The sequence below is a fragment of the Oreochromis aureus genome, linkage group 16, assembly GCF_013358895.1.
Source record: "Oreochromis aureus strain Israel breed Guangdong linkage group 16, ZZ_aureus, whole genome shotgun sequence".
NCBI lineage: Eukaryota > Metazoa > Chordata > Actinopteri > Cichliformes > Cichlidae > Oreochromis > Oreochromis aureus.
In genome coordinates this window covers 31,319,329-31,346,392 of record NC_052957.1, presented here as the reverse complement: position 1 = coordinate 31,346,392, position 27,064 = coordinate 31,319,329, and the positions used below count along the sequence as shown (strand labels likewise).

General features: G+C 41.3%; 1 protein-coding gene across 2 annotated transcripts in view; it reads right to left on the bottom strand.

The window, feature by feature from the left end:
• dgkh (diacylglycerol kinase, eta) overlaps positions 1-27,064 on the bottom strand; it is a 75,527-nt gene that overhangs the window by 30,969 nt on the left and 17,494 nt on the right. For both annotated transcript variants that reach the window (XM_031727289.2, XM_031727290.2), the window contains exons 4-6: positions 22,607-22,687; positions 8,815-8,919; positions 7,509-7,641 (exon numbers count right to left, since the gene is read on the bottom strand). In XM_031727289.2, coding sequence (XP_031583149.1) covers positions 7,509-7,641; positions 8,815-8,919; positions 22,607-22,687 — 319 coding nt within the window. The remainder of the gene's footprint in view (positions 1-7,508; positions 7,642-8,814; positions 8,920-22,606; positions 22,688-27,064) is intronic.

Genomic DNA, 27,064 nt, shown 5'->3' with positions numbered 1-27,064 from the left:
TTACATCATTTTTACTAAAGATGATCAGTGCTGACAAAGTCATTGTACAACTTTAATATCCAGTCCATCAAGCTTTAGTCCATATAAATGAGAAGCAGAAGCATGGACTTGAATGTGTTTAATGCTGGCTGCTTTGAACAGGAATGAAGAGTGAAGTATAAATACAACATAAATGTTTCTTGTCAGGCGGTGGAAGGAATACTTCGAGGACCTCCTTAATCCCACTGACACGTCTTCCGAGGAGGAAGCAGAGTCTGGGGATGAGGGGAATGACCCGCCATTTCCGGGCGAGGTCACTGAGGCAGTTAAACAACTCCTTGGTGGCAGAGCCCTGGTGTTGATGAGGTCCGCCCCGAGTGCGGACACTGGCGCCACCAGGCCCTCTGACCACCTCTGGACGTTGTAGAGACTGTCCTGGTTGACACCTTCCGCCTCCCAACTCTTGAGCCACGATCGCACAACGTTGGTGGAGATCAGGGGCAGTACCCTGGATTGGCAGACCGGGTGGTGGTCCCCATCTTTAAGAAGGGAGACCGGAGGTGTGTTCCAACTACAGGGGATCACACTCCTCAGCCTCCCTGGGAAAGTCTATGCCAGGGGCTGGAAAGGAGAGTTCGTCCGCTAGTCGAACCTCGGATACAGGAGGAACAATGCGGTTTTCGTCCTGGTCGCGGAACACTGGACCAGCTCTTTATCCTCTCAAGGATACTTGAGGGTGCATGGGAGTTTGCCCAACCAGTCTACATGTGTTTTGTGGACTTGGAGAAGGCATTCGACCGTGTCCCTCGGGGTGTCCTGTGGGAGGTGTTATGAGAGTTGGGGTGTCTGGCCCATTGCTACAGGCCATTCGATCCCTATACAACCGTTGCAAGAGTTTGGTTCGCATTGCCGGCAATAAGTCGGACTCGTTCCCGGTGGGTGATGGGCTCCACCAGGGCTGCCCTTTGTCACCGGTTCTGTTCATAATTTTTATGGACAGGGTTTCTAGGCGCAGCCAAGTGGCGGAGGGCTTTTGCTTCGGTGGCCTCAGAATCTCATCTCTGCTTTTTGCAGATGATGTGGTTCTGTTGGCTTCATCAGGTGAAGACCTCCAGCTCGCACTGGAACGGTTCGCAGCCGAGTGTGAAGCAGCGGGAATGAGGATCAGCACCTCCAAATCTGAGGCCATGGTTCTCAGCCGGAAAAGGGTGGAGTGCCCACTCCGGGTCGGGATGAGTTCCTGCCCCAAGTGGAGGAGTTCAAGTATCTCGGGGTCTTGTTCGCGAGTGATGGGAGAAGGAGCCGGAGATCGACAGGCGGATTGGTGCTGCGGCTGCAGTGATGCGGATGCTGCACCGGTCCGTTGTGGTGAAGAGGGAGCTGAGTGTAAAAGCGAAGCTCTCAATTTACCGGTCGATCTACGTCCCTACCTCACCTATGGCCACGAGCTGTGGGTAATGACCAAAAGAACGAGATCGCGGATACAAGCGGCAGAAATGAGCTTCCTCCGAAGGGTGGCTGGCCTCTCCCTTAGAGATAGGGTGAGAAGTTCGGCCATCCGGGAGGGGCTCAGAGTAGAGCCGCTGCTCCTCCACATCGAAAGGAGCCAGTTGAGGTGGTTCGGGCATTTGACAAGGATGCCTCCTGGGCGCCTCCTGGGTGAGGTGTTCGGGCATGTCCCACCGGGAGGAGGCCCAGGGCAGACCCAGGACACGCTGAGAGATTATATCTCGGCTGGCCTGGGAGCATTTGGTGTTCCCCGGATAAGCTGGAGGAGGTGGCTGGGAGAGGGAGGTCTGGGCTTCTCTGCTTAGGCTGCTGCCCCCGCGACCCGGCCTCGGATAAAGCGGATGAAGATGGATGGATGGATGTTTCTTAAGAAACAGTACAGCGGCACAGACAGACAGAGACTGCTTTCGACTTTTTCTCCTGTAGAGATGAGGCACTTAGTGGACTCATGAATAATGTCTGTGCTATGGGGAGCTTTGCTTCCAGCTACCCCACCTTGTTGTCCTCTCTCTCTCTAAACACGCAAAACCTCGTCATTAGGCATGCCACACAGATACACTACAAACTGAGCCAAAGCCATATCCGGGAGCAACAATCAATGTTTCAATCTCGTCTACCACTAAATGCTGTTAGAGAGCATTAGTAGGACGTTAAGAGAATTCTCAGGACATAATACCACTGCCTGTTAATGGCCATACACAGTGCCGTCATACAAACCAGACTAGAAGAAAACACTGTCTCAGACTGTGAGTGTCTGTGTGAGGGTGAAATATAGACGGAAAGGCAAACTGCTTTTACAGTTTGTGTTTGTGTGTTTATGGGTAGGTAGCACAAATCAATCCCCACTGACTGTCCTGTGCAGGAAATCAAAGGGAAATTTAAGCCATGCTGATTGCTGTGAAACTGTTTGGCAGGCTGCCCTCAAAGTTTAATAAAGACTGCCTTCTATGATAGCCTCTCTATTTTCTTGTCTCCCACTCTCTCCCATTCTCACATACTGGTTTTCACATTCTCATGGGTGATCCTCCCATTCTCACTCTCTCTGCTGACAATGAAAGTATTTTGAAATAACTCCAATAAATTAGCCATTCTGCAGAACATACAGGAACATGTAGGCATGCTTAGCACACATTTAAATAATGTGTGCCAAACATCACATTTAAAAAATGCAACTATTTGGTTAAAACAATGCCCGTTTATAGCCAAATGTCTTTGAAATCTTTTTAATCTTTAGTGCTTATCCAGCTATGGTTGTCCGGGTGGAGCATGTCCCTGCAGATAAGTTCCTTACAGTAAAATTCCCTAGCCAATCAGCAGGTGCTAACCACTCCAACTCTGTGCTAAAGATGTGTGAACACAGTAACAACTGTTGTAACATGCACACCTGAATGGTACGGCTACGTCAAAGCTAGATAAAGCCCTGTGTTATCAGAAAAGTTATGACATAGTTTATTTGTGCAGTAAATTGAATAATTTACCGCAAATTTTCTACTCTTACTGAGGACTCAAAAGACTTTGACACTACATTTGCCACATTTCTCCATTAACAGACATTCATTTTTACAGCTTTGTACCTATCACACACACACTTCCACATATGCACTAAAATTGGACTGTGGACTACTTGGGTATCAACATCTTATCCAAGGACACCAGTGATCAAACCACTGACTTTCCAGGTTGTAGATCTACCTCCTGGGCCACAGGTGCTTTACAACTGCTTTGTAGCACCAAAACATTTAAAAATTCCAGCAGTATTGTCCAAAACTCTTGAACCACCCCTCTTTTCTTTCTATTTTGCTTTCAAGGAGGGAGACCTTAACTTAACTATGGTCTTGAGCAAGACAGCTGGAACAGCTACGTCCTAAATTGCATCATTGAAAGAAATTGGATGGATGGGTGGATGTATCTTGAGTAATAGCTCTCCAGGCTTTCTGAAGGTCTTTCAAAGTGTTTCTTTCAATATTGGCTACTTTTTCTCTTATTTTCAGTCCACTTATTTTACATGACCATTTTCAGAGGAATGTTGTTTTGATTGTTACACCACTTAACACTGTCCCATGAATCGCTGAAGCATAAAAAAGGCATCTAACACAGTGTATGAGCCAGTGTTGTGTCTACACATACAATTTAGCAAAGAACTCATTTGAAGTTGTATCTTATCGAGTAGTTGTGGCAGTCAATTAGTTGCCAGAGATTGCGCGTGCAGCACCTTCTGGGTGATGAATTTTTGTCCCATCAAACGCACAGGTCGCATGGGGGTACATAATCTATCTTGGTCCAACTTGGACTGACTAAAATCACTCAAATTGTCAAAGGTCTCACGATCACAGTCTAATTCATAAATTGCAGATGGATTGCCAACACGCTGGAATCAGATGATGTCGGTCTGTGCTGATGAGCAACTCATCTGTTCCATCGTTTATTTCTTTATTGATTCAATGTAATGAATCACACAACCCGGAGTTAGTAAGTCTTGTGGCAGGAAAATTTACTTCAAATTCTGCCAAATTCAACAGTGAAAAGCATGACTTATTTTGCATTTATGATAGCAGCTGCTAGGAGTGTTCATTTACTTGGAATGACAGAGGCATGGCTGGATGGTTCCAAGCTGTGTGCACGCTGCTAAAACTTTACCTCTTGTCTCACTCTGAGTTATCTAACAAGAGAAAGGTGAAGTGAAAGTTATTACTTAGTTGATGACAACACAGTGTTATCCTAACAAAATATAAAGAAATAAGGTTGTGGATCTACTTCAGTACTTACAATCATTTTGCACGTTAACAGACAATAAAAAAATATATGAAATCTTTTATTGATATGTTAAAAAGTGGGATACACTTAGCGGATGAGATTCAAGACTGCATGACAGTTTGATATAAACAGAACATGTTGGGCTGATTATAACTGACTCTTATACCAATCTACTAATCATAAGCTGTACTTTTTATGGTAATTGACAATTTTTTTGTTGACTTGGTCACAAAGACATATTTACCACTTATCCAATTCAGGGTTACAGTGGGGCTGGAGACTACTCTAGCTGTTACTGGACGAGAGGCATGATACATCCTAGACAGGTCACCAGTCTACTGTAGGGCTAACACACAGAGACAGACAACAATGACATTTACACCTACAGCCAATTCAGAATCACCAGTTAACCTAATATGCGTCCCTTTGGACTGTGGGAGGAAGCCGGAATAACCGGAGGAAACTCATGCATGCACAGGGAGAACATTTACACTCCACAATGCATCATGAATGAATCATCACCATGGACTGCCCCAACGACCTGGTTTAGTCAAACCCAAGACCTTCTTGCTGTGAGAAAATGGCACTAGCCAGTGTAGTGTGCTGTCCTGCTAATTTTAAAAATTAAAATAAGCACATAAGCATTTTTATGCCATTACTGTATATCCATATGTAACTGTATTCTTGTTTCACTTTGCTTCATGGTGAGTTTATTTTTTACAAGCCACTGGACCTACATAATGCCAAACAATCACACCCCCAAAATATAATATATATATAATTTAATGTAAATATTTATAATGTCTTTATAATATATAAGGGCATTGTGTGCACTAGCCTTTGCAGTGGTTTATTAGCTCAACAGGGCCAAATTGGGCTAAATTTTGGTCAACTAGATTTAGCCCAAAAAACAATGTCCATGGATGTCTGCCTGTAGGTACCTTGTGCCCAATGTAAGGCTTCTCTCAGTGATGTAATGAAAACCCCATAATCTCAATGCACCTTCCTATTGTTGCTTGTGTATGCGTGGTGCAAAATAAGCCGATTCAAATAACAACCATTAGATACTGCTCTAATGATTTGGTCTTTCTCTCTATGTCTCTCTCTTTTGCCTTCTGCTCTGGATATGAGAGGATAATGAGCACTGAGTGGAGAGGCTCTCACTGCCTCCACACGTATACAGCAAACCCAGCGCACATGTAGACGCACACACGGGACTGGGTTACACATGCACATGCTCACAGGGGAACATTAGCAAAATTAGAGTGAGAGGATATGCAGATGGTGCTCATTATGGCCTGCTGCCTGTCAATAACACTTTACACCAGCTAAAAGAAAGTACAAAAAAGAAAAAAAATAGTGTCAGCCTCCCATGTCAAACACCTTCCTCATAACACCCCACTTCTCTGTTCTTTCACACATGAGGTGAGGAGATATGGTGTCATTCATGATCCTTTAACAGTTTTTTCCCTGTTAAGGGCAATTGGAGGCAAGTGAAATGCTATTTTTAAAAAATGCAGTCTGAGTCAACGCTTATCTAACACACAATATGGCATAAAAGCATATGAATACAGGGTGACATGCATTCATATGCTGGCTGTGAGCTTGATGGGCATCCCGCTCCACAACCCAGTGCATTTCAAAGACTCTTGCTGGCTCAGGTATATCCAATCTGCTGCACTTGGGCAGACACTCAAGAAAAGACTTTTCTCACTTCAGTGAGTCACCAGTCCTTACGTAAAATAGCAATATAGCCTTCCCAAAGTGCCTATAGACCTGCCAACTCACAGGCTTTGCTTCCAAAGCAAAATCATCTGTTGCAATACTACAGGGTGTCTAATCTTAAAAGAGTGGCTATTTGAAGTAGGAGCCAGGAAAGAGAGTTATGTAAGAAAACACTATGTGTCTAAAAACAAATTCTTCACAAGATAATTCAGCTTCATTTCAACCTGCCTCATTCTCATTAAAGAAGACTTAATGTGCCCATTTCCATCTCTATCATGATATGCTTAGACTCTACTAGACTAGCTTTGTGTGCTTCAGAATTCAAACCGATCTTTATTTGTCCTATGCTGGGTCTTGATGCGAGTTGATCCTCTGTGTAAAGCAAGTGGTTTTAGCTTCCTTGCCTGTTCCGCATGAGACGACCATATTAGGAGTAACCACTCTCACCGACATGACACAGACACAAGTTAAAAAACATTTTTAAAAAACCAATCTGAAGCCTGAGCTTTAGTTTCACAGGGATTACTTAGTACATATGCTCACATTATTATTTGATATAGATATAGTGAAGCACAGACTTACACAAAACAGTTCATATTAGGGCAACTACCATGAGCTCCCTTCTGTTAAAAAAAGATTTTTACTCTACCTGGAGATACTTGCCAGCTGACCTAATCACCGTAATTACACCTAAGTCCATGATGACTCAAATGTAGGACGAGACATGGAATGTCTACGTCAATCTGAGAGGAAAAGCAGCCAAATTTACATCCAGTGTGTTGGGATGGGAAGAGTTCTGGAATCTTTTTGATCATACGTCACATATTTGTTTACTCTGTGAGGCTGCGGTCAGCTTTCCAACCAATGTAGGTGTTTGTGTTGGAGAAGTAAAAGGCATTTTAAGACATTTTAAGTGTTACACATGTGCCAATTTTTGCTACCTAAAAAAAACAAAAAAAACAACAAAAAAAATACAAGTACCAAGGTCTTTAGTGACCTCATAGCTGTTGAGAGCCATGCAGTTAGCAGCAGTACAGCAGTTCTGTGGAAGTTTGGATGGATGTCATACCTCCTACACCAACAATTTTCTTCATTGTCTGCAGTAGTTTGTGGCACGAGCGAAAAGCTTAGATGACAAATGTTTTTCCCTGTCGTCTCTCTGTCCTCCTCTCTCGTTTGCACTCTTGCCATCTTCTGAAGCTTTTAGTGCACTTAGGCTAACACTGTGTTACCGTCAACTCAGTACTAACTTAACATTAGTTCACTTCACCTTTTTGTTGTTAGATAGCTCCACTCTACAGGACCTATCGTGTGTGAGGAGATGCACTTACAGTGAGAACAGGGACAGGAGAAACTAGCGGACTGCAAATGGAGTATTGAGTAGTCTATGGATTCTTGAAGCTAGTGCCAAAAATCTTTTGATTTTTCATGACATGTTGCCTTACCCCAAATTTAAAGTGAAATACATGAAATAATGATCCTTTTTGAGTTTCACACGTTTGATAGTAAGCATGTATAGCTTTGATTGTGTTTGTACTCACCTTCACAGGAGAGGCCATGAGATGTTACCCCAGACAAACTATCCTTACAAACGTTGCAAAAGGTGGGCCGTGCATGGGAGCAGGCGTACCAGTTGTGCATCCCTGAGAAATGTTCCACATTAAACTGTGCTGTCTGGCAAAGGAGAGGTGAAAACAGCAGTCACAGAAATGTAAGCATGATCAAAAAGAAAAAAAACATTGAATATTGATTTACAGACACACAATTGATACTTGACTCCTTTGTGGTGTACTAGCTTTCTTTTAGAATAACTATTATTCATTTCCCCCTAACGCCATGACAACATTAGTTAGGAAAGTGCCTGGTATAAGAAAAGAGCCTCCGCAGGAGAGAGAGAGCCTCCACTTCCTTAGAGTTGTCAGAGTGACGACTGCTCAGCGGTTTTACAAAAAGCTACACACCCAGGTCAGATGAACTGGATGCCTCTACACACATTAGTATATGGAGAGATCCTACTGTGAAGCCACAGTGTAGTGTACCCATGTGGGCGTTGTGTCTGCAGTAGTTGGCGCAGTCCTGGATATAGTTGGTTTTTCGCAAGTACAACTGTAACAGGTGCTTGCAAACTGGGGCACTTGCATTCTTTAACAGTGTCACATAAAAGGATACGGCAATTAAATGCTGCTGTGTGGACATGCGCATGCTTGTGTGTCTGTGTGTGTGCGTGTGTTTGTGTGAACATGTGTGTTCCCTGTGTTGTGTGAGCTCTGGGGTTGCTGCTGCACTGCAGTGCAGTAAGGTGGTGAGGGATGGGGTCTTATATAAGATTTTCCTCTCAAATCAAAGGCATTAAAATGCAGCACAGCTTTCTTCCTGTGCTCGCCACATCACCTCGCTGTCAGTGCACAGCCAGGATTTACAGTCCTCTTAACATATTCTGTTGACAGTGGAATACGCTGAGCAGTTACAATCAGTTTTGATGCTGGTAACATGTTTCCAGAAATACGGGCTCGAAATAAAAAAAAAAAAAAGCTTTCAAATAGGCATCTACCAAGTATGTTCTGTGTTAGAAAGTCATAAGGAGAAAAAACACTTGGGAGAATAGGATTTGCCAATACAGTTTTTCTTACTGTTACTCTGCCCAGTGTTGAACATGTGACTACATGCGGATGTGCTCCAATCTCAATATTAACTTCTTAGTTCCCCAGCTGCCTTAAATTTAAATTTAATCTCAGGTCTATTGCTGCAGCCCTATCTGAACTCCATATTTCTATGTATCCCATCCCCAAAACTGCCAAACAAATACCCACCCACACACATGCTTTAATCTGTTGAACTGGACCTTACCTCGTAATGCTCTCTGGACTGAACGGACTTGAGCGAGCTGATCCAGTCCTCCATCTCTTTCCTGTTCTCAGCACAGAGGATGAGCCTACGGAATGGAGTGATCACCTGGAGGCAAAGGGGGGGAGGAGGTACGAGAGAGTGAGACAGATACTGTGGCTAAACAGCGAGAGAGCGCAGGAGAAACACAGCTTAATGTTTCGAGCTCTTTCCTCTTCAGCCTGCGGTACCTCTGAGTGGAGAACAACCGGCTCTGTCTTTAAGAGAGAGCAAGGATGTGAAGCCCCCCTCCCTCTTTCTCTCTCTCCTTCGCTCTCTCTCTCTCTTACATACATACACTCTCTTTGTCTCTCATTAACTCTAGCTCACTCACACCTTCTTCAGTTAAGTCTCTTCCCAGCTCTTCATGCTGCTTTGAGGCAGATATGTGCTGACAGGCAAAGCGCCTCAGTAAAGGCAAAGAGCCTCTCTCTCTCCTGTTGCCTCCTCCTCTCTCGTCCTCTACTTGTGAGCATGTATGTGTGTGTGTGTTTAAAGGACAGTGCCTGTAGATAACCCTACAGACAAACAGCACCCGTTCAACAGCCCATCACTTATTTATGCTCACTCATCTCTTCCTTCTCTCCATTTCTTTCCAAGTCATTGTTTTCCCACAGTGTGTTATCTTGATTTACATTAGTGAGAGGAGAGAGTTTAAATACAGGCACTGCTCACACACACATACACAAGATAATCTCACAGCAGTAAAACTACTACACCCACTAGCTTTCTATCTGCAAGAAATGCTGCAAGAAATGCTTCGTCTAAAGCAGGTCACTAAATACAAATGCCATATTTTAATTGGATTGTATTACCAAATGAGATACTAAGTAAAACCATGTAATTCATTTATTGAGCTATCCAGTCTGGTTTTTGGACAAGTCTGGAAAACAAAGTGTAAAAATAAAGAGCTAATTTTGAAATGCTGTCTACAGAGAAGCTGCTTGTTAAATCTGTAGACTGTATATATAAGATGGACATAGCCACAATAACTTCAAAATTGGCACAGCATTACTTGTCTAATACTGCCTCTAGTCAAATGTTTTATTCATTGTTATCTTTGATTTTTAAAACCAACTGTGACAAACAAGCAATACTAATGCATCGTTAGTAGGAACTACTCACAGTTCCTACTAATTCGTTCCTACTAAGACTCAGGAATTACTCACAAGGTATCTTGATCTTAAAGCTTTTTCACTCTAAGTGGGCCCATAATTCACAAAGTGAATATGAAGCTATGTTAAAAGAGACAGAAAACTAGCAACTAAAATTACAAATCACCAAGAAACAGGTCACAGATTGAGACAACAACTGGGTTTCCGGTTCCTGCTGGCATTTGGAAGGATTTAGGTTTAAATGACTTTCATTGGCTTCACATGCTTTTAAAGAGCTCGGGAATCATAACATATTGTGACGCCAACAGGTAACAAGGAGGAAAACACACTAACAAATGGTGAAACAAAACATCCAAATGACCTGGGAGATTGTCAGGAGATTTATTCTAAAACACTTCTTCAGTTGAGAGTCAGAGAGGAGAAACACACACTGCAGTTAGTTACTTGCAAGCAAGGGCAGCCACAGCACTCGCACAGAAGTGCGGGCTCTGAGACTCGCAAGTAACTAACTGCAGTGTGTGTTTCTCCTCTCTGACTCTCAACTGAAGAAGTGTTTTAGAATAAATCTCCTGACATTTGTTTTGGTCCTTTGAGCCGGATCAGAAACATCAGAACTGTTATCTGTGACTCTGTTCCAAGATCTGGCACACTGAGTCCTGACGCCGTGGGAAGCCAGCACCGAAGTCTGTGCACAGCCCTCTTAGGATTCGGGTCCGGACCGGTGTTTATAGTCTGGTCCACGGCGGTGGGATTCAGTCTGACAATCCGAACCACCAGTGAGTCGTCTGAGGGTGAGAAACACTATTTTGATATAAACGGCCGCAAAGGTTTAATGCCGCGAAAGAGGTTTAATGGTTTTAGAAGTGGCGTGAAAATAGGTTAAAGTTCGCAAAATCTGTGGAACTGTGTTTAATGACTGGTTTTAGAGGAAGTAAAATATAAAATTACCAATTGTAACAAATTAAAATAGGTTAAAGTTCAATATCATAAATTTGGATATCTGCCGATGCCGATGTTACCCGAAGGAACTGTGTTTAGACTGGTTTTAGAAGTGGCCGTGAAATACTGTATGAAACCGTGAAAACAAATTAGCGAATTGAATATAAAATGTCTATCTGTGTGTATGTACATGTGTGTTTGGGAGTCAGTACACATAATGACATATGAGATGAAAAAAATAGGTAAATATTTAAACCAATTAATGATAGGTTTATATAGAGGCACTTTTTATGACCTGTTTGAAAGACTGTCATCCTAATATGAGCCATTGTTGAGATATAGATAAGCACAGATATAAACAACAAAAAAACTAATATGTAAAAAATACTGAACCCTGTAGTTGAAACACTGCTGAAAACTACATGATGGAGAAGCTGAATTGAATATAAAAGTGTAAGTCTTTGCGACATAATCAACTTTAATTTGATGTGTGAAAAAATGCGGAAATAAATTATTTTTCAAGAATAATTAAAGCATTGCGACAACAGATGGTACCTTCCCAAAGGAAAAAGTACTATGTAGGGTATATGAGGTTAACAGTTACTATATACAGTAATGGACTCTCCTGAGCTGATGAGCAAGCTATTTATTAAAAGTTAGACATTATCAGATAAGAAAGAAAAGGAGCTTTTGGCTGAGAACTCATCAAACGTGCTGCTGTTGTTCAGCCGCTGGTTTCCTCTTTCTGGTGCAAAGTGGGCCCAAAAACAATGAAGTAAGCGGCAGGAGGAGAGAGAGAGAGAGGCAGAGCCTTAGAGCGGCTTTACAAACATAGGGAAACAGAACTATGATAACTCGAGTATGTAGCGTATCCGCCTCGAAGGACCAATTAATGATAGGTTTATAGCAGGAGAGGAGAGAGAGAACGCCCTATTCGCTGGAACGCGTTCAGAGATGAAGGCTGGGATAATCGGAGATAATTACTGGACAGCAAGCAAGACACAGCCGCTCTATCATGTGGCAACATTCTTTATGTTTCTCGTTGCAGTTTTGTGAGGTGCTTTTTTGATATTTAATGGATCGGAGATAACTGGACACGGTATATCGGCTGTTACCTAATATCTTCGGTCCATCTCTAGACCCCAGTTGGGCGTTGAAGGCAATGTAATTACACAGCAAGCAAGACCCGTAGGCAACACTGCTATGTTTTATTGCGGTTACATGAATATGCATACTGCTCTTTTATTGTGGTTCATTAATATATGACATTCATATGACATCTTACATAGGTATACATGAGAACAAAGAATACCTTGTGTGTGTGTGTGTGTGTGTGTGTGTGTGTGTGTGTGTGTGTGTGTGTGGTGTCTTCATGGGGTCATATCTTGACCCCACAAACAAGTATGAGTATTTTATCAGCTCATACTTGTGTGAATAATAGTCCAATGATGTATTCCGTTTACAGTTAAGGAGCTTAGTCAGTGAAATCTATATGTGAGGAAATACTAGCCTCTAAACAAAAGATCATTGCCACAGATGTTATTTCACTAGCTGGGCCCACGTCCTCATTTTAGGTTTGACAGCGTTTTAGTAGGTAAAAACGCTGTCAAACATGAAAGGACATGAATTGAGCTGCGGTTTGGGGAAGGCCTCGAAGGGGACTGGCGATGGCTCCTGGGCCTGGCAGATCCCCAAGTACTAAATAGAAGTGAAGAAGTTGAAGAATGGAGAACAAGTAGGGAGGGAGGGTGGGGCACGTAAACGAGAATGATCAGCTTGCAGAACTGGGGGAACCTATATAGATGACAGCCGGAAGGAGAGTGTTTGGAGGCGTGGTCCTGCTCCTGAAATTCCGATACATAATCTCCAAATAAGGAGGAGACAAGGCACTTAAGAAACAGAAATCTACTGGAGACTAACTTTGACCAAAACAGTGCAGAAATCCGGTTGCTTTCTTTCCAAGAACCTACACAGACATATAGCTGTATTTATCTTTCCCTCAACCTTGACTAGTCTCCCAGTTCCTGCTGCCAAAAAACATCCCTACAGCATGATTCTGCCACCACCATGCTTCATTGTTCATGTACCTTTTTCCTTAGGAGTAGTTTCCATATTGCCACTCTACCATACACGTTTGATTGGTGGTGTGCTACAGAAATGGTTGTGTTTCTGAAAGGTTCTCGTCTCTCCACAAAGCAACACTGGAGTAAACATTGGGCATTTTGTCACCTACATGACTTGGGCCATTCTACGCAGATCCCTCAGATTGGCCAGGCAACCAGCTCTATGAAGGTTCCTGCTGGTTGATTTATTTACAATGATGGAAACCTTATTCCATTCTGGAATAAGGCTGTAACATGACAAAATATGGAACAAGTGAAGTGTTGTGAATACTTTCCAGGTTCAGTGTAAAAACTGCACGAGGAAAAATACATAGCTTTGCAGCTTTTCCTCTAACTTATTAATGTCTCCAAATATTCATAGACTTCGGCTGATTAGCCTCTCTCTCTCCCTGATTTTTGATGCACCATTTCAAATGCACACCACTTGTAAGCCATACACTGCCTGTGGAGCTCCAATCCTTTCTTAAATTGCATCCTTTTTAGCAATAGGATGACAAATGTGTTACAGTGCAGTCCACACATCCTGTGGACTAAATGCATCCATCAAAGAAAAAATGAGTGAAACACTACCCCTACCTCCCCCTCTGTCTTTCTGATTGCAGGCCTGTTTGGACCTGCAGCACCCGAGGCTATTACAAGGTGTGGAAAACAGCAGGTGCACAACAAACCCGTGTCGCTATGGCTGCAAGTGTGTGTATAGTGTGCAATGTTTATTAGGGTATGTGTATTTTAGGGTTTTAATGATACATCTGGTGCTACACTGCCTTTCTTTCTGTAGAAAGGTTTCTGTTGCTCGCTGACCATCTGGTTTGCATCAACATGTTTCAAATAGCCAAAGCTCTGGTGGAGCTAAACTTATGTACTCGTTACCTATATAACTGTCACGGGGTGCCGAGGCAGGCCGTGTGATGATTAGTAACGGACCCAAGATGCAGACTACGTAGTAGTGAGTGAGCTTTATTTACAAAGGGTGAAGTTCAACACAAAGAAAGGGTGGCGAGAAGCAGAACTGAAAACACTCTAAACTGGGAAAACTAAAACTTAACACAAAACCAGAACACGAACGAGGGTACCTTGCAGGGAGAATGACCAGGAAGACGGAGGAACAAACACAGATGAACCAGCAACCATTATGACAGAAGACACAACTTAAATACACTCAGAGAAACACAGGGAGATTACACACAGGTGGGGGACACAGCTGGGAGTGATTAGCGTGATGAGACAAGGGAGGCAAACTGAAAACACTCACATAAGATGCAGACCTTCACAATAAAACAGGAACTTACACATGCAAGGACACAGACTAAGAAACGCGGACTTGACACAGGAACACATGGGCAGAACAGAGTAAACACTAAACAGAGGAAGAACAACACCAAAATCACAATAATAGAAAACACAAAACGCTGGGTCAAAAGGACCCAGGATCATGACAATAACAACATTACTTTCTTTAAGCTACAAAATGAAATGTCCTAAACTGCTAAACTAAGACTTTTTTGGTTCTATATTTTATTACTTTTGATATATAAAACAAGTGAACCATGGGGTGCATTTACAGGGTGAGTGTGGCTCAATAGGAACTGAGTAATAAAGAACAATAACCCTAAACATCATGCTGAATCTACACACTACATAAAAAAAAAAAAAAACCCATCTCTTTGGACCTTGAATCTCTTTGGGCAGACAACTCAACACAAATACTATAAAAATGCTTATCAGACTGACTCATAAGAATGCGACTGAGCTTAACCACCACTGTAGTTTGCTCAGCAGTGAGACCAAAATGAATTTCTGTTTAATCAATTACCTCACAAAACCACCAAATTCTTACAATTTAACATAGCTTGCAGTCTATTGCTATTTAGTACTAATGCACACATGCACACATTTGGATGCATCTCCACATTAAGCTACAAAGAAACATGAAACATCAGGATGTCAGTTATTCTCAATAGACACAGTTCATAAAGAGGCAGCCACATCAAAGGTGCAAAAATGACTAGCACAAGTACTAATACTTTAGTAGGAGGCTACTAAACCCTATAAAGCAGCTGACTGCCTAGTGACAATATGTTCATTACATATTAGGGGTCAACCATGTGTGAATGCACATGCAGTGCAGCAGAGTTATATAAAAATGGATGGCGTGACAAAGCTTACATGATACCCACTTTGAACTCTCCAGTTCTCTAGGAAAGTCACTTTGAGGTGAACATGCTAAAGAAAGTTTATACACTGATCGGGCAACATTACTAACATTGACAGGTAAAATAAATAACACTGATTATCTCTTTATCAATGCACCTGTTGCTGGCTGGGATATATTAAAGCAAGTGAAAATTTTGTCCTCAAAGTTTATGTGTTAGAAGCAAGGAAAAAGGGGAAGCATAAGGATTTGAGTGAGTCTGACAAGGGTCAAAATTCTGCAGTGGTCAGGCTCATTGATGAGGGAGTGAAGGCAGCTCAAAGCTGCCTAAAAAGTTAATGCTGGTTCTGACAGAGGGTGTACACAGTCCATCATAGTTTGTTGGAATGTATGTGACTAAAGAGATGGAGACCAGTCAGGGTGTCCATGCTGACCCCATGTTGTCCACTGCCGAAAGCCCCAACAATGACCAATGAAGGAGTGTGCCCGCATGTTTTTTTTTACATACCATACCAGGATGCACTATGGGAAGAAGGCAAGCAGACAGAGGCAATGTGTTGCTTTAGGCAATATTCTGCTGGGAAACCTTGGGTCCTGTAATCCCTGTGGATGTCACTTTGGCACACACCACCTACCTAAGCATTGTTGCAGACCATGTACACCCGTTCATGGATGCGGTATTGCCTGACGTCTGTGGCCTTTTTCAGTAGGCTAATGCATCATGAAGAAAAGCAAAAATGTTTCAGGAACAGTTTGAGGAGCAGAAGGAGGAGGTGTTAACTTGGCCTCCAAATTCCTCAGATCTCACTCCAATCAAGCATCTGTGGGATGTGGACAAACAAGTCCAAACCATGGAGGCCCCACCTCGCAGCTTACAAGACTTAAAGAATATGTTGCTATAATCTTGGTGCAGATACTATAGCACACTTTCAGGAGCCTAGTGGAGTCCATGCCTCAACAAGTCAGGAATGGACCAACACAATATTATACACACCACAACAGACAGGTGGTTATAATGTAATGCTTGATCAGTGTATGTATTTACCGGTGCAAATTCTTGTCTTCAGTGAATCCCTTCCACATAGGAGGTCCAACTATTGCAATCAGATTGAATGTGAACACCCCACCACCATTTCCAAAAGGCTGTCAACCTTGGAATACCCACAGAAAAAGCCACCTAGCAATACTGTGACTAAAATGGAAGTAGCATTTGTTATGCTTCATTTCTGTTGCATTACAGGTTCAATAACACCGGTCTTCAGTGACTCACTGTGTTAAAGCTTACTCTTTGTCTCAAGAGGTTCATAAATTCCACTTTCAGTTGTTTTTGTTTTTTAATGGGACACAAGTATCCTGACACAGAAAAAAATGTTAAAATTACATGAATCTCAAGTGAAACAAAGTGTAAAACACAGAGTTTCCATGAACCTTGTATCATAACATAAATTAAATAAAAGATAAACATTAGAATTACTTTGTATTGCATGAGATGGCTTACAATCAACTTTAAGTGAAATTAGTCTGTGTAAACAGGGAGCTTTCTTGTAACAGCATCCTGAATGTAGCAGGATAATAATTCAGATGTATCATTACGGAGTGAAACAGTGTGAAACAAATTTCTAAGCCTAACAAGTATTGACCTTTAAATATCAATCCAAATGTACTGGATAGATGGTGCCTATGGAAGATTTATGATGAATTTGTGTTAGCTCTGAATGTTTCCACGCCAGGCTCCTTAAGTCTGCACTCTAATACCCCCGCTATCAATCAGTCTGGAATGGAAAACATGATCCTTAACCTCTAAATTTAATGGTAGTAGTATTCACAATAACCCAAGTTCTAGGTGATGTACCTCTTTGAAAACAGACAAACTTAGACATGAACTGCATTTTTAATAGCGCCTTTTTTGTAAATAGTAAAATATGACTTGCTGCCGCATGTTATTTTGGTATTTTAAAATTAAAAAAATAATTCAGAAATGTGCATTTTAACCCAACTCGGATAGTTCATAGCCTTTACCTTCTGTTTCCTAATAAGCCTTCTTTCTGTTTATAGCTTTTAGCTCTGACAGATGTTCTTCTGTGGGAATCCTTCTGGCGAGAACACTGCCCAACAGTTCTGCTAAATGCTCAACTGAAGCATAATATTTTTCACACTGAATGTGGTTATTGTCAAGTTAACAAAGTTATGTGTTGCCAAGTCGACTGGAACACTAGCAGATGTTTATTTTAACAGAATAAATTCTAGCAATTCACAAATTATGTAAAAGCTATGGAAACAAAGTTCATTCATATATGTTAAAATGAGGTTATTTTCTTTATGATTTTTATTAAGGGAGGAACACCTGAACTGGATAAGTGGAATAGAATGGATGGACGGAAGGTTAGCATGTTCCATCTAAAACACTTTAAAGGATACAACTTATAGACATTTTATAGATTCAACTATTGGTAAAGCAAAAAATAACTGAAAGCTGCAGTCCTAATTAATAAAAGTGTGGAGTAGAAGCTCCCTGACTCTCGTTTCCCTCATCAGTCAGCTTAATCACTCATGTAATCAATCTGTCTCAGGACCTTGAATCAATATCTGTTTTTGGGGAGAACTGAACAACATGTTCTGAAAAATGAACCCATGATGAAAAATCGTGCCAGCTCTGTCAAACATGCTTGTCTGCATCAATGTGTTTTTGCATGTGTTGAATATTGTCCTCTCCTTGCCCTCACCCAGTAATAAAGCTAATGACATTAGCATTCTTCCTCCCCTCTTAAGTGGAGAAAACACCCAAATTACTGAAAGCATTTGGTGTGTAGTCCCATGCTTGCATGTTTGTTTGCAGTGCATGTTTAACTGAATCAATCGTCCATTTATAAATTATTCTGCAAGAGAAAATCTCTTCTCTCTTCTCTCTCCCCACTGCAACTCTGACTCTATAACTCTTGTCTTGGAAGCTCAATCAACAGTACATTGTATGCTTTTAAACACTATACATCTTCATTACCCCCCAGGAGCTGAAAAAAATAGCATGCGTATGGGTGTCCATTTGTGCTCTGGAGTGTGCACTCAGATGCACATGGGAAAATTGATCTCTTTGGTCTTAGATCATCTTCTATCTGTTCTATCTGCTGGTGTACTATATCCGTGTGTGTGTATGTGTGTGTGTATCTATGTCTTTCAGCTAGTGATAAGATTTGTTGCCAGGGGAAACGGGAATGGCTGTTTCCAAAAATGGTTCCTGGCATCCCTCTGACTGACTAACTGGTCATCATGTGACAAAAAGAAGTGGCTCTATAAAGGGAACCTGGATGATTCACTGTTTAAAATAATCCTCATTTATCTTATAATGGGCCTTGTTCATTTTCTGTCTAAAACATGGTACTTTAGCTTCCTTCCGCCCTCTCATCTCTACTTACTTTGACTGGCTATTCCTGTTACACAAAATATTGCAAAACACATACACTAAGTTCATTGTTTAAAATCTTTAATATGAGCATCCAGCCTATACCTCATAGCAGATAATTATATTTTGGGATAGGAAATGGGGCATTTCCTTTACCAGGCTGTAACAAGCTTGTTAATACTCTAATGTTAACATTTAACATCGAAGTCTGTGGAGACTGACTTGCTTTTTGTAGCCAGCCTCAAGTGGCCACTCCATAAACTACAGTTTTTACAATCTTGGTGTTGGTCTCTTTTTCAGCCCAAGAGGCTGCTACTTGTGATATCCTCTCTGTATGGCCAGGAGTAGAAAACATTTCCTAAATGAAGTGTTTAAAGAACTCGGAGCTACTGGCTCACAAATATGACTTGTACATACACAGACCTCATTATTTGAAACTTTGGCCAAGTTTAGTATAAGCATCCATCATTGTAACAGTGTATACATGAGAGAAAATAAGAAAAAGTATAAGAAGTCTATAATATTCTGCAAATGATTTCTCTAGGTATGAACTTTAGCTTCCAACACTATTGCATTTTACTGCAGTTACAGCCTTATAGGGCAAAATCGTTCAGCTTCTACCATCCAATCTGCACCAGGAAACTGATTCTAGTAAGCTATTTTCATTTGGTAGAGAGGTAATCAGCAACGATGACCCAAAAATCTGGAACACAAGTCTCGCTTTAGACACTTACATACACAAAGTAGTAGAAAATCAGGCTGCTCACGCCCTACAACACATGCACACACCAATGCATAAACTGATTAAATGCACAATCTGACCATACGATAAAATCAGAGTTTTGATGCAAACACCCAAAATTAAGCTAATGTGAATTTCCTAAAGATTCCTCGTTTGGATTCAAAGGAAACATTAAAAAGAGAGCCGAGCAAATAAGCACGAGTAAGTCAGCGTGAGAGGCGGCTGTTCCTGCAGAGGATGGAACGAGTTTGTGGGTTCGGGTTGGGCTGAGCTCTTCCTCACGTGGACTTCAAGGTGCTCCCTGTCTGCGCGACAACGACAGCCTCATTATACATTCACACAAGCGCATATTCACCACAAAGATGTAAACATATACACACAAGTGTATTCCAACATATACACTTGTACAACTCTGTGTTAGAGCATAACCACTCATAAAAATACACAGATGGACGCATTCTTGATTTTTTTTCATCCTTTTTTATTTCTATACCCTTCATGCGTTAATCTTTTCATTGAAATAAAGCCAAGTTGTAAAAAACAGCTGAAGAATTTATAAGAATGCAAGTAAAAAATATTCCTTTTTCTCAGTTTTTCTGTGACCAAAACATTTTTCTTTATGTTGCTGGTAGGTTTCTAAGAGGTCCACTCTATACAACCATGCACATTAGGCACACCGAGGAGTCATCCGCAGAGCGCCTACATGAACATGCACGATGAAGCGAATCAATTATGTGTTTCAAGCCTTTCAACCAATTAGCACCAACCTGCACAGAAGGCGTCAGCAACATCATTCATCCTCGGGGGACCAACTGACAGACAGAAAACAACAAGAGACCACACAGATAGACAGACGGACACAGAGACTGCACAGTCAGAGTCCTGCAGTGCGTCCTCTGCAGCACTGCTCTCTCTTTCTCTCTCTAAGTCGTGCTTGCACAACCTGTCTGATGAATCCTGGTCTCCCCCTGTTGGTGTGTGTGACCGTGTCTGGGTTGACACACGTAACCACAAGTCAAGAGTGTAACGGCTTCAGGTGAACTACCTTTAGGCTTTTCTTTCACTGCTCCTCTACTGTGGTCCACCCGATTTTCATTTCTTCTCCATTCTTGTGCTCCCATCCGTCTTCCCCCTCCTCTCAGCGCTCGCTCTTGCCTCAATCTCTCTCTCGCTGCCCTTTTTCCCCCTCTTTTCCCCTGGGAGAATGTGTGCGGATGCAGTCGGCAGTGGTGTGACATCACTCCAGGATTTCCTTCTGCCTTTCCATCTTGAGTCAGTCATCCTCCATCAATAATAAGTGTAAAGCATTTTTTACTTATTTTTTTGTCAGGACCTTCGTTCCCCTCTTTCTTCACATCTCCACAGTATTTAGTCCTTTTTATCTCCCCTCTCTCCTTCCTTCCTTCTTCTTCTCTTTCTGCCTCCTTGCACTCACCTTCCTAACAGGATGCTGATGCTCATAAGGCACTGTTTCACATCCTATCACAACTGCACACATATAATCTTATTTATGAATATGGCAGGCGTTTAAGCTTTGCCAGCCAGCCGATGAACCGTTTCAAGCCGATACTAAAAATAGCTCTGTATTCTCCTCCGGGCACCATTCTCCTGCCTACCCCCTCCTCCTCTGTGTTTCTTATTATAGCAACAACCGAGGAGAGAAGAGACATTTATAGAAAGGACACAAGCTCTTTTATTTTCTGTTTTTATCCTTGCTGCTTGTAATACTCTCTTTCACACACACTCACACTCACAGCTTCTCGTTCTTTTCAGCCATCCATTCACAACCACATCACCTGTTTGGATGTACCGTGTTGAGAGGCATTTGACAAAAACACAAGGAGCAATGCTAATTAGCAATCTATGCTAATGTTTTCTATTTATAACTTAGACTGACCTTTTCAGGTGTAAAGCTTGTCAGGTGAATCAGTTCCCTGAAAGGGCATATCCTATGTTTTGTTAACCCTGATAGCTTTCCAGCTAAATACACAATGACTGTTAGTCTATTTTAAGAAACAATCGTCTTCTTATTAATAATTCAGACAATCCTTACATATGCATCCATCTGTGCTCTTCTCCTGTTTCGACAACCATTTACAAATTCTTCATAAAATCTTGCTGGTGTGATGTCATGGAGCACAAGTTAACTTGCCAACATTTAAGTTTCAAAACTATGAGATTTGCAAAGTAAAGGAGATTGGAGAAGTATGGAGACTGGGTTGCAACATCCTTTCTTTCACTGTTTTCTGTGATGTTTAAAGTGATTCTGGGGATACTATTACACTATGTTTCAGTGTTTTTCCGTGTTGCATCAGTGGGAGATGGGAAGTCCCTGAGAGATGGTCTTAAAATAAAGGAGAGAAACATTTGTTGGCAGGTATACAGTGTAAAAACAGTCGTAGTTTGACATCATTTGGAGGAGCAATTCTCATATTTTGGCTAAAGGTTGTTCTCTATTACGAAAGATTTCCCAACAGTCACTGCTGCCTGCTCCAGTTTTTTGAACTTTGAAAACATTTATTGACATTAAAACATTTCCAAACTTCTTAAACCTGAGATAAAGATCCTCAACTAAGTGCCAACTAACCCTAAACTACCTCATTTAACATTAATTGTAAAATCTTAGGCCACAAACAGGTCTTTAAAGGGGTGTGAAAAAAGCTCAAATTTTCTTCTTTTTTCATCACTATATTTTGCAAAATGTTTCTCACACAAATTTCTGGACGTGTTTTTTTTTATTTTGTTTTGTTTTTAGTTTTTTGTTAGAAATGACTTCAGCCATTTTTCTCATGTTGCTTAGATGAGCAGATCTCTTTGTTCTATACATCCATGTTTTCAACACGTATAACCACACTCCAAACATAGACTGTACATAAAAGATGCAAGCAATGTGCCAATATTGTTTACTTAGCACAGTCCTGTTGTGAACCCTTTGCCTCCATCTAGGTGTTCTGAAACCTGAAATGATGAATGACTGATGGGTTTGAACAAGGGTTCTGCATGCTCATAGGTTGGTGATATGTGAGTCCCATGATAAATCACACCGTTTCACCCTTCTCTTTCACTATAACAGGCACCATCATTTACAAAATGAATATCTTATTCAATAAGATGTGAACTGAGTAGCTTTCATTATAGACCACGGGACATGAGGACAGTTCTTTCAAAGATCTTGCTACTGCAGGAATTCTTTTTGCAACCAGGAGTGGCCCCCTACTGGTCACTACCAAAAATGTAGGTGTGTGTATTGAGTGTGTGTGTGCACATGTGTTGTCGATCAAGACTTACTGTGAAGCTGTTGTTGACATTCTTAGTGCTGGACTCTGCAACGCTGGCATCCGACAGATCCACCTCATCAAAGATAAGGGACTGCAGAGAAGAGAAGGTGTGGTGGTGGAGGAGAGGAAGATCCAAAAAGCAGGACAGAGAGATAAAGGGCACAGAAGACAACACGAGAGTGAGTCTTTGGAAATGCACAAGGCCGAACGTAGCCTATTATTACTTGTATACTACATCATGAAGACAGCGGTGACTGGCTGTGAGGGAAATGTTGTTTCATGGCCACAGCAAAGCAGTCCTAAAATGAATTAGTAAAACCTTCTAGTGTAAAATGGAAGCAACTGCAAAAGTCATGGAAAACATAAAAGGAAAAACTTGCTTTCTAACACTGGCACTTCCAAAATACTTCATAGCTGAGAAAAACAGATGGATTTACTTTTGAATTCAGTTTTAAGTGTAAAAGTGACGCTCAGGGAATTTAAGAAGGAGGAAAAAACAGATGTGCCACCCATCAGCTCTGGTGTCCTACATGACAAGTGTGGGTCATTATGACATGACTAAATAAACATCATAGACCATTTGGTGAGCTGTTTTTATAACAGGCATTCAGGAATTGACATCCTGGAAGATACCGCCTTTAACACCCACCTAAATACTTTGGCCAGCCAACCTAAATGCTTTCCACTCAAGAAAAGCTGTTTCTTATATTCTTACATTGAAATGACACTAAATTTAATTCAATTCAATTGAATTCAGTTTTATTTATATAGAGCCAAATCACAACAACAGTTGCCTCAAGACGCCTAATATTGTGAGGTAAAGACCCTACATTGTCAGCTAACACCTAAAAAGTATTTTCATGTCCACTATAATAGAAACAATGATTGGGAGTATGTAAAATCCCTTACTGATTTTTATTTCCCTTGAAAATCTGCACAGCACACAGGTCTGTTGATAATGTGTGATCACACCAAACACCAAACAGCAGAGCAGTTTGGAGGCAATTTTGAAACCAATTTTTAAATTGTTCCTCCTCGTTTATCTGCAATCATCCATTTTCCAGCATGATAATCAGATTGAACTAAGATTTCCTTATGCTTCATTGATGTATACTTCATTGATAAGTATCACAATCATCAGAGATGAGCTTAGCACTGGAGATTCAAGCTTAAGAACCTGACTGGAAATATGCTCATCCTAACCGTGCTGTTCCATTGCACTTGAAAACAAATGTATTATATTACAGTTTGCGCCTATTAGGGCAAAATCTGTCTTTCTCTGATACAATTCTCTTCCCTAAACTAGTCAACCTAATCTAGAATGGACTGGTTGATTAATTGGGTGATAGTTTCTCATTCAGCTAACTAATTCTCATTAACCAAACTACTAACAAGGTGAAGCGCACTACATCAATAGCCTTTCAGGAGTGATCCATTATTTTTGGTGGACCAAAAAACACTCTTGTGTTTTCAAAACTGAGGACTCTTCAGATCTTAAGATAACATTTGCAGCTTACATTTACCAAACATTTACTCAGTTTGCTCTATACTAACTGGAAGAATGACAAAGATGTAAAGTGGCTTTATTTAGTTACTAGAAGAAAAGTTTGGATCAGTTCACACACTTCAACTACCAGCAAGGTAGTATCTACTATAAAAGCATTAAGCTAACTTTTGAGTGTTAGGATATTTGACCAACATTCATGTTTATTGCATTTAGCTCGTCTACTTCTGGTATAATTTTTTGTTTAAAATAATTTAAAATGGCCTATATAGCATAATCTGGATTTTTTTTTTACATTTAGAACAAGAAAGTCACTGGTATAGTGTGCACCATATACTGGTTTAGACAGTAATTAGTCTACAGATGTGATACAGATGTTTCCTGTAAACTAAAATGTTATTAAGGTGGACGTCTTAGTTATTGTGTACATTTTTATAAATTTATTTTATTGCATTTTATTACAGTGAGTGGGTCTGAACAGGGAAAAAGCTTATGGTCAAACAATAAGCCTAATTTTTCTGGGACCCATAAAGTTAACTCAATTTCTTTTCATGTCCCTGGAAACACATCACCACAACACAGATATAGTATGAGGCTATCAAGAGGCTTTCCCTCTTGTGTTTTCCTCTCTCCACCTAAATGAAAATAGTATGAATGACATGATGGTTGATGTTAATGTGCTTTATTGAATTTCTGTGTGGTAGAGGAGCTGGAGCCAGACGGAGAGGAGAGCCAGAGTCTGCAAACAGGAACATGATATCCTAACAGAGCTGTGATGTGTAAGGCATGCAGCTGAGCTCTTAAAGAGCCACAGGCCAAAAACCAATGGCATCAAAGGAATGCCCTCTGACTGTGTGTGTGTGTGTGTGTGTGTGTGTGTGTGTGTGTGTGTGTGTGTGTGTGTGTGTGTGTGTGTGGGAGGAGTGACTTGCTGCAGCTCTCAGAGGGAATGCCCAGCTAACAACACTCTCCACAGGCCTGGCTGGAGAGTGCTACTAGCCAAGGCTTACCGTGTGTGTGTGTGTGTGTGTGTGACAGCATTTCCACATATGCCTACAAATGCATGCGACCTAAGTGTGAATGGCATGCCAACACAAATACTGTCCCCCTGTCACAGCATTCTGTGCTGTTCTCCCTTTACATCACGTGTGTGTACCGAATGTTTGTGTGTGTGTGTTTTGTTGACATACTCTTTCTCCCTCTCTCACATTCACCACACCATCCCAATACACATGCTAACACACACAAACGCAACCTTGTGTACCTAACTGTCTCGAGGTAAGCTGTAATGAAAGCCGACAGTGAATGGTGGACAAAGGCGAGCATCCTCTGTTACCCATAGATCCAGAGCTTTGCTCAGTGGCAGCATCTCAGCAGCCTCACCAAGCCTCCAATCCCAATACCCTGTCCTTTTCACAGCAGGTCATGTGATGACTTACACATTGTTTCATAACTGATTGTTTAATCTAGCATGCAATCCAGAAATCTACCTATGACTCACTTAACTTTTAACTCTGTTTTCAGTCTTCAAATCAAGACTATGAGTTCTGACAAACCAAAAACTAACGACTGTCGCATTTTGTCTCTCTTTGTGCTCATTCTGGATCTTTAATGTTGTTGTGTTTTTGTCACTTTTTGGGATAATTTTGTTTGTAATTGGTATTTTTTTCCACCTGTCTTGCTGATCATTCTGTGTATGAGTTCACTTCATACAGAGGCTCTGGTGTCCTCTAGGCCCCATTAAATAAGCAATCCAAGGAGAGGAGCATAGCTTGTTTGACAAAGTGTGGTGCTGAGATGTGGCCGCCCGGATGGATCAATGAGGAGGCCAGGCTTCTTAAGCACAGGGCAGCACAGCCAGCCAGGCAACCTTGGAAACACCAGAGTGTAGTGATGGACATGTAGGGGACAATGAGCACTTATTTATAGATACGAACATCTTGTCTGGCTGTGACACAAAGAACGTGCTTACTTTAACATTTTGGATTATTAAATGGAACCTGTTATGCTTATTTCCAACCCACTATTCCGAACTTGTTGTTTTGCGCTTAAAACTCAGCCGCAGCGCATTCATGGGTAGAGTCAGTGTGTCTGTGCATAGCTTATTTAGCAAGTCACAAATGCACAACAGTGGCAGAAGAGATCAAAAGTTTCACAGCTTTAGTACTGTTTACCTTCACTGCCAACATCTTAGATTATTACTCGGGTTTGGCTGGGGTTGCTCTGACTTTCCGAGTTGGAAATCAAAGTTGAGGGAGCGTTCAAGAAAAAAATTCCACCTGGGAACTCAGAAATTCTGACTTCTGACTTAATCTGGAACACACTATTAAACAACAGATGGGTGGAGCATATGTGCACAGCCATATTAAGGAAATCCCATTGACAGCATATAAAAAACAGAAGTAGCTACTGAGTCATGAGCCGTTTGGATTTTGCGTTTGAAACTTCAATGTTAAATGTACTGCCATCATATTTTTAGCGCCAAAAGTGACCAAATTTAGTTCAGAGGGTGGATTTATCAGCAAATGTACAGTTGGTTAGCACGTTGCATTTACAAGTGGTAGGGGTGCAACATTCAAACAAGTCCAATAAAAGCACGAGTCCATGTCAGTATCTCATAGTGGTCGAGGTAATGTTGAAAAGACAAATATCAGCTGCAGCTACCTGTGTCAGCACACCTGTGATTTAAAGCAACCGTGCCAGTTCCAGTTATGAATTTTAACATGGCAGTCTATGGAGATTGACTCACTTTGGAGCCACCGCCGCAGGAACTGACATACTACAGAGTCAAAAAAGAGAGTGTGAAATGGAGCACAAAAGCATCCTGAAAACATGAGCTTTTGGCTCATATGACGATGTCATTATAAATCATGGTTAATATAATAACAACAAACCTAATATGGAAATTATACTCTTTTAAGAGCTGTTTTTACCATTATGTTGTTTATCCTTTTTTTTAATGAT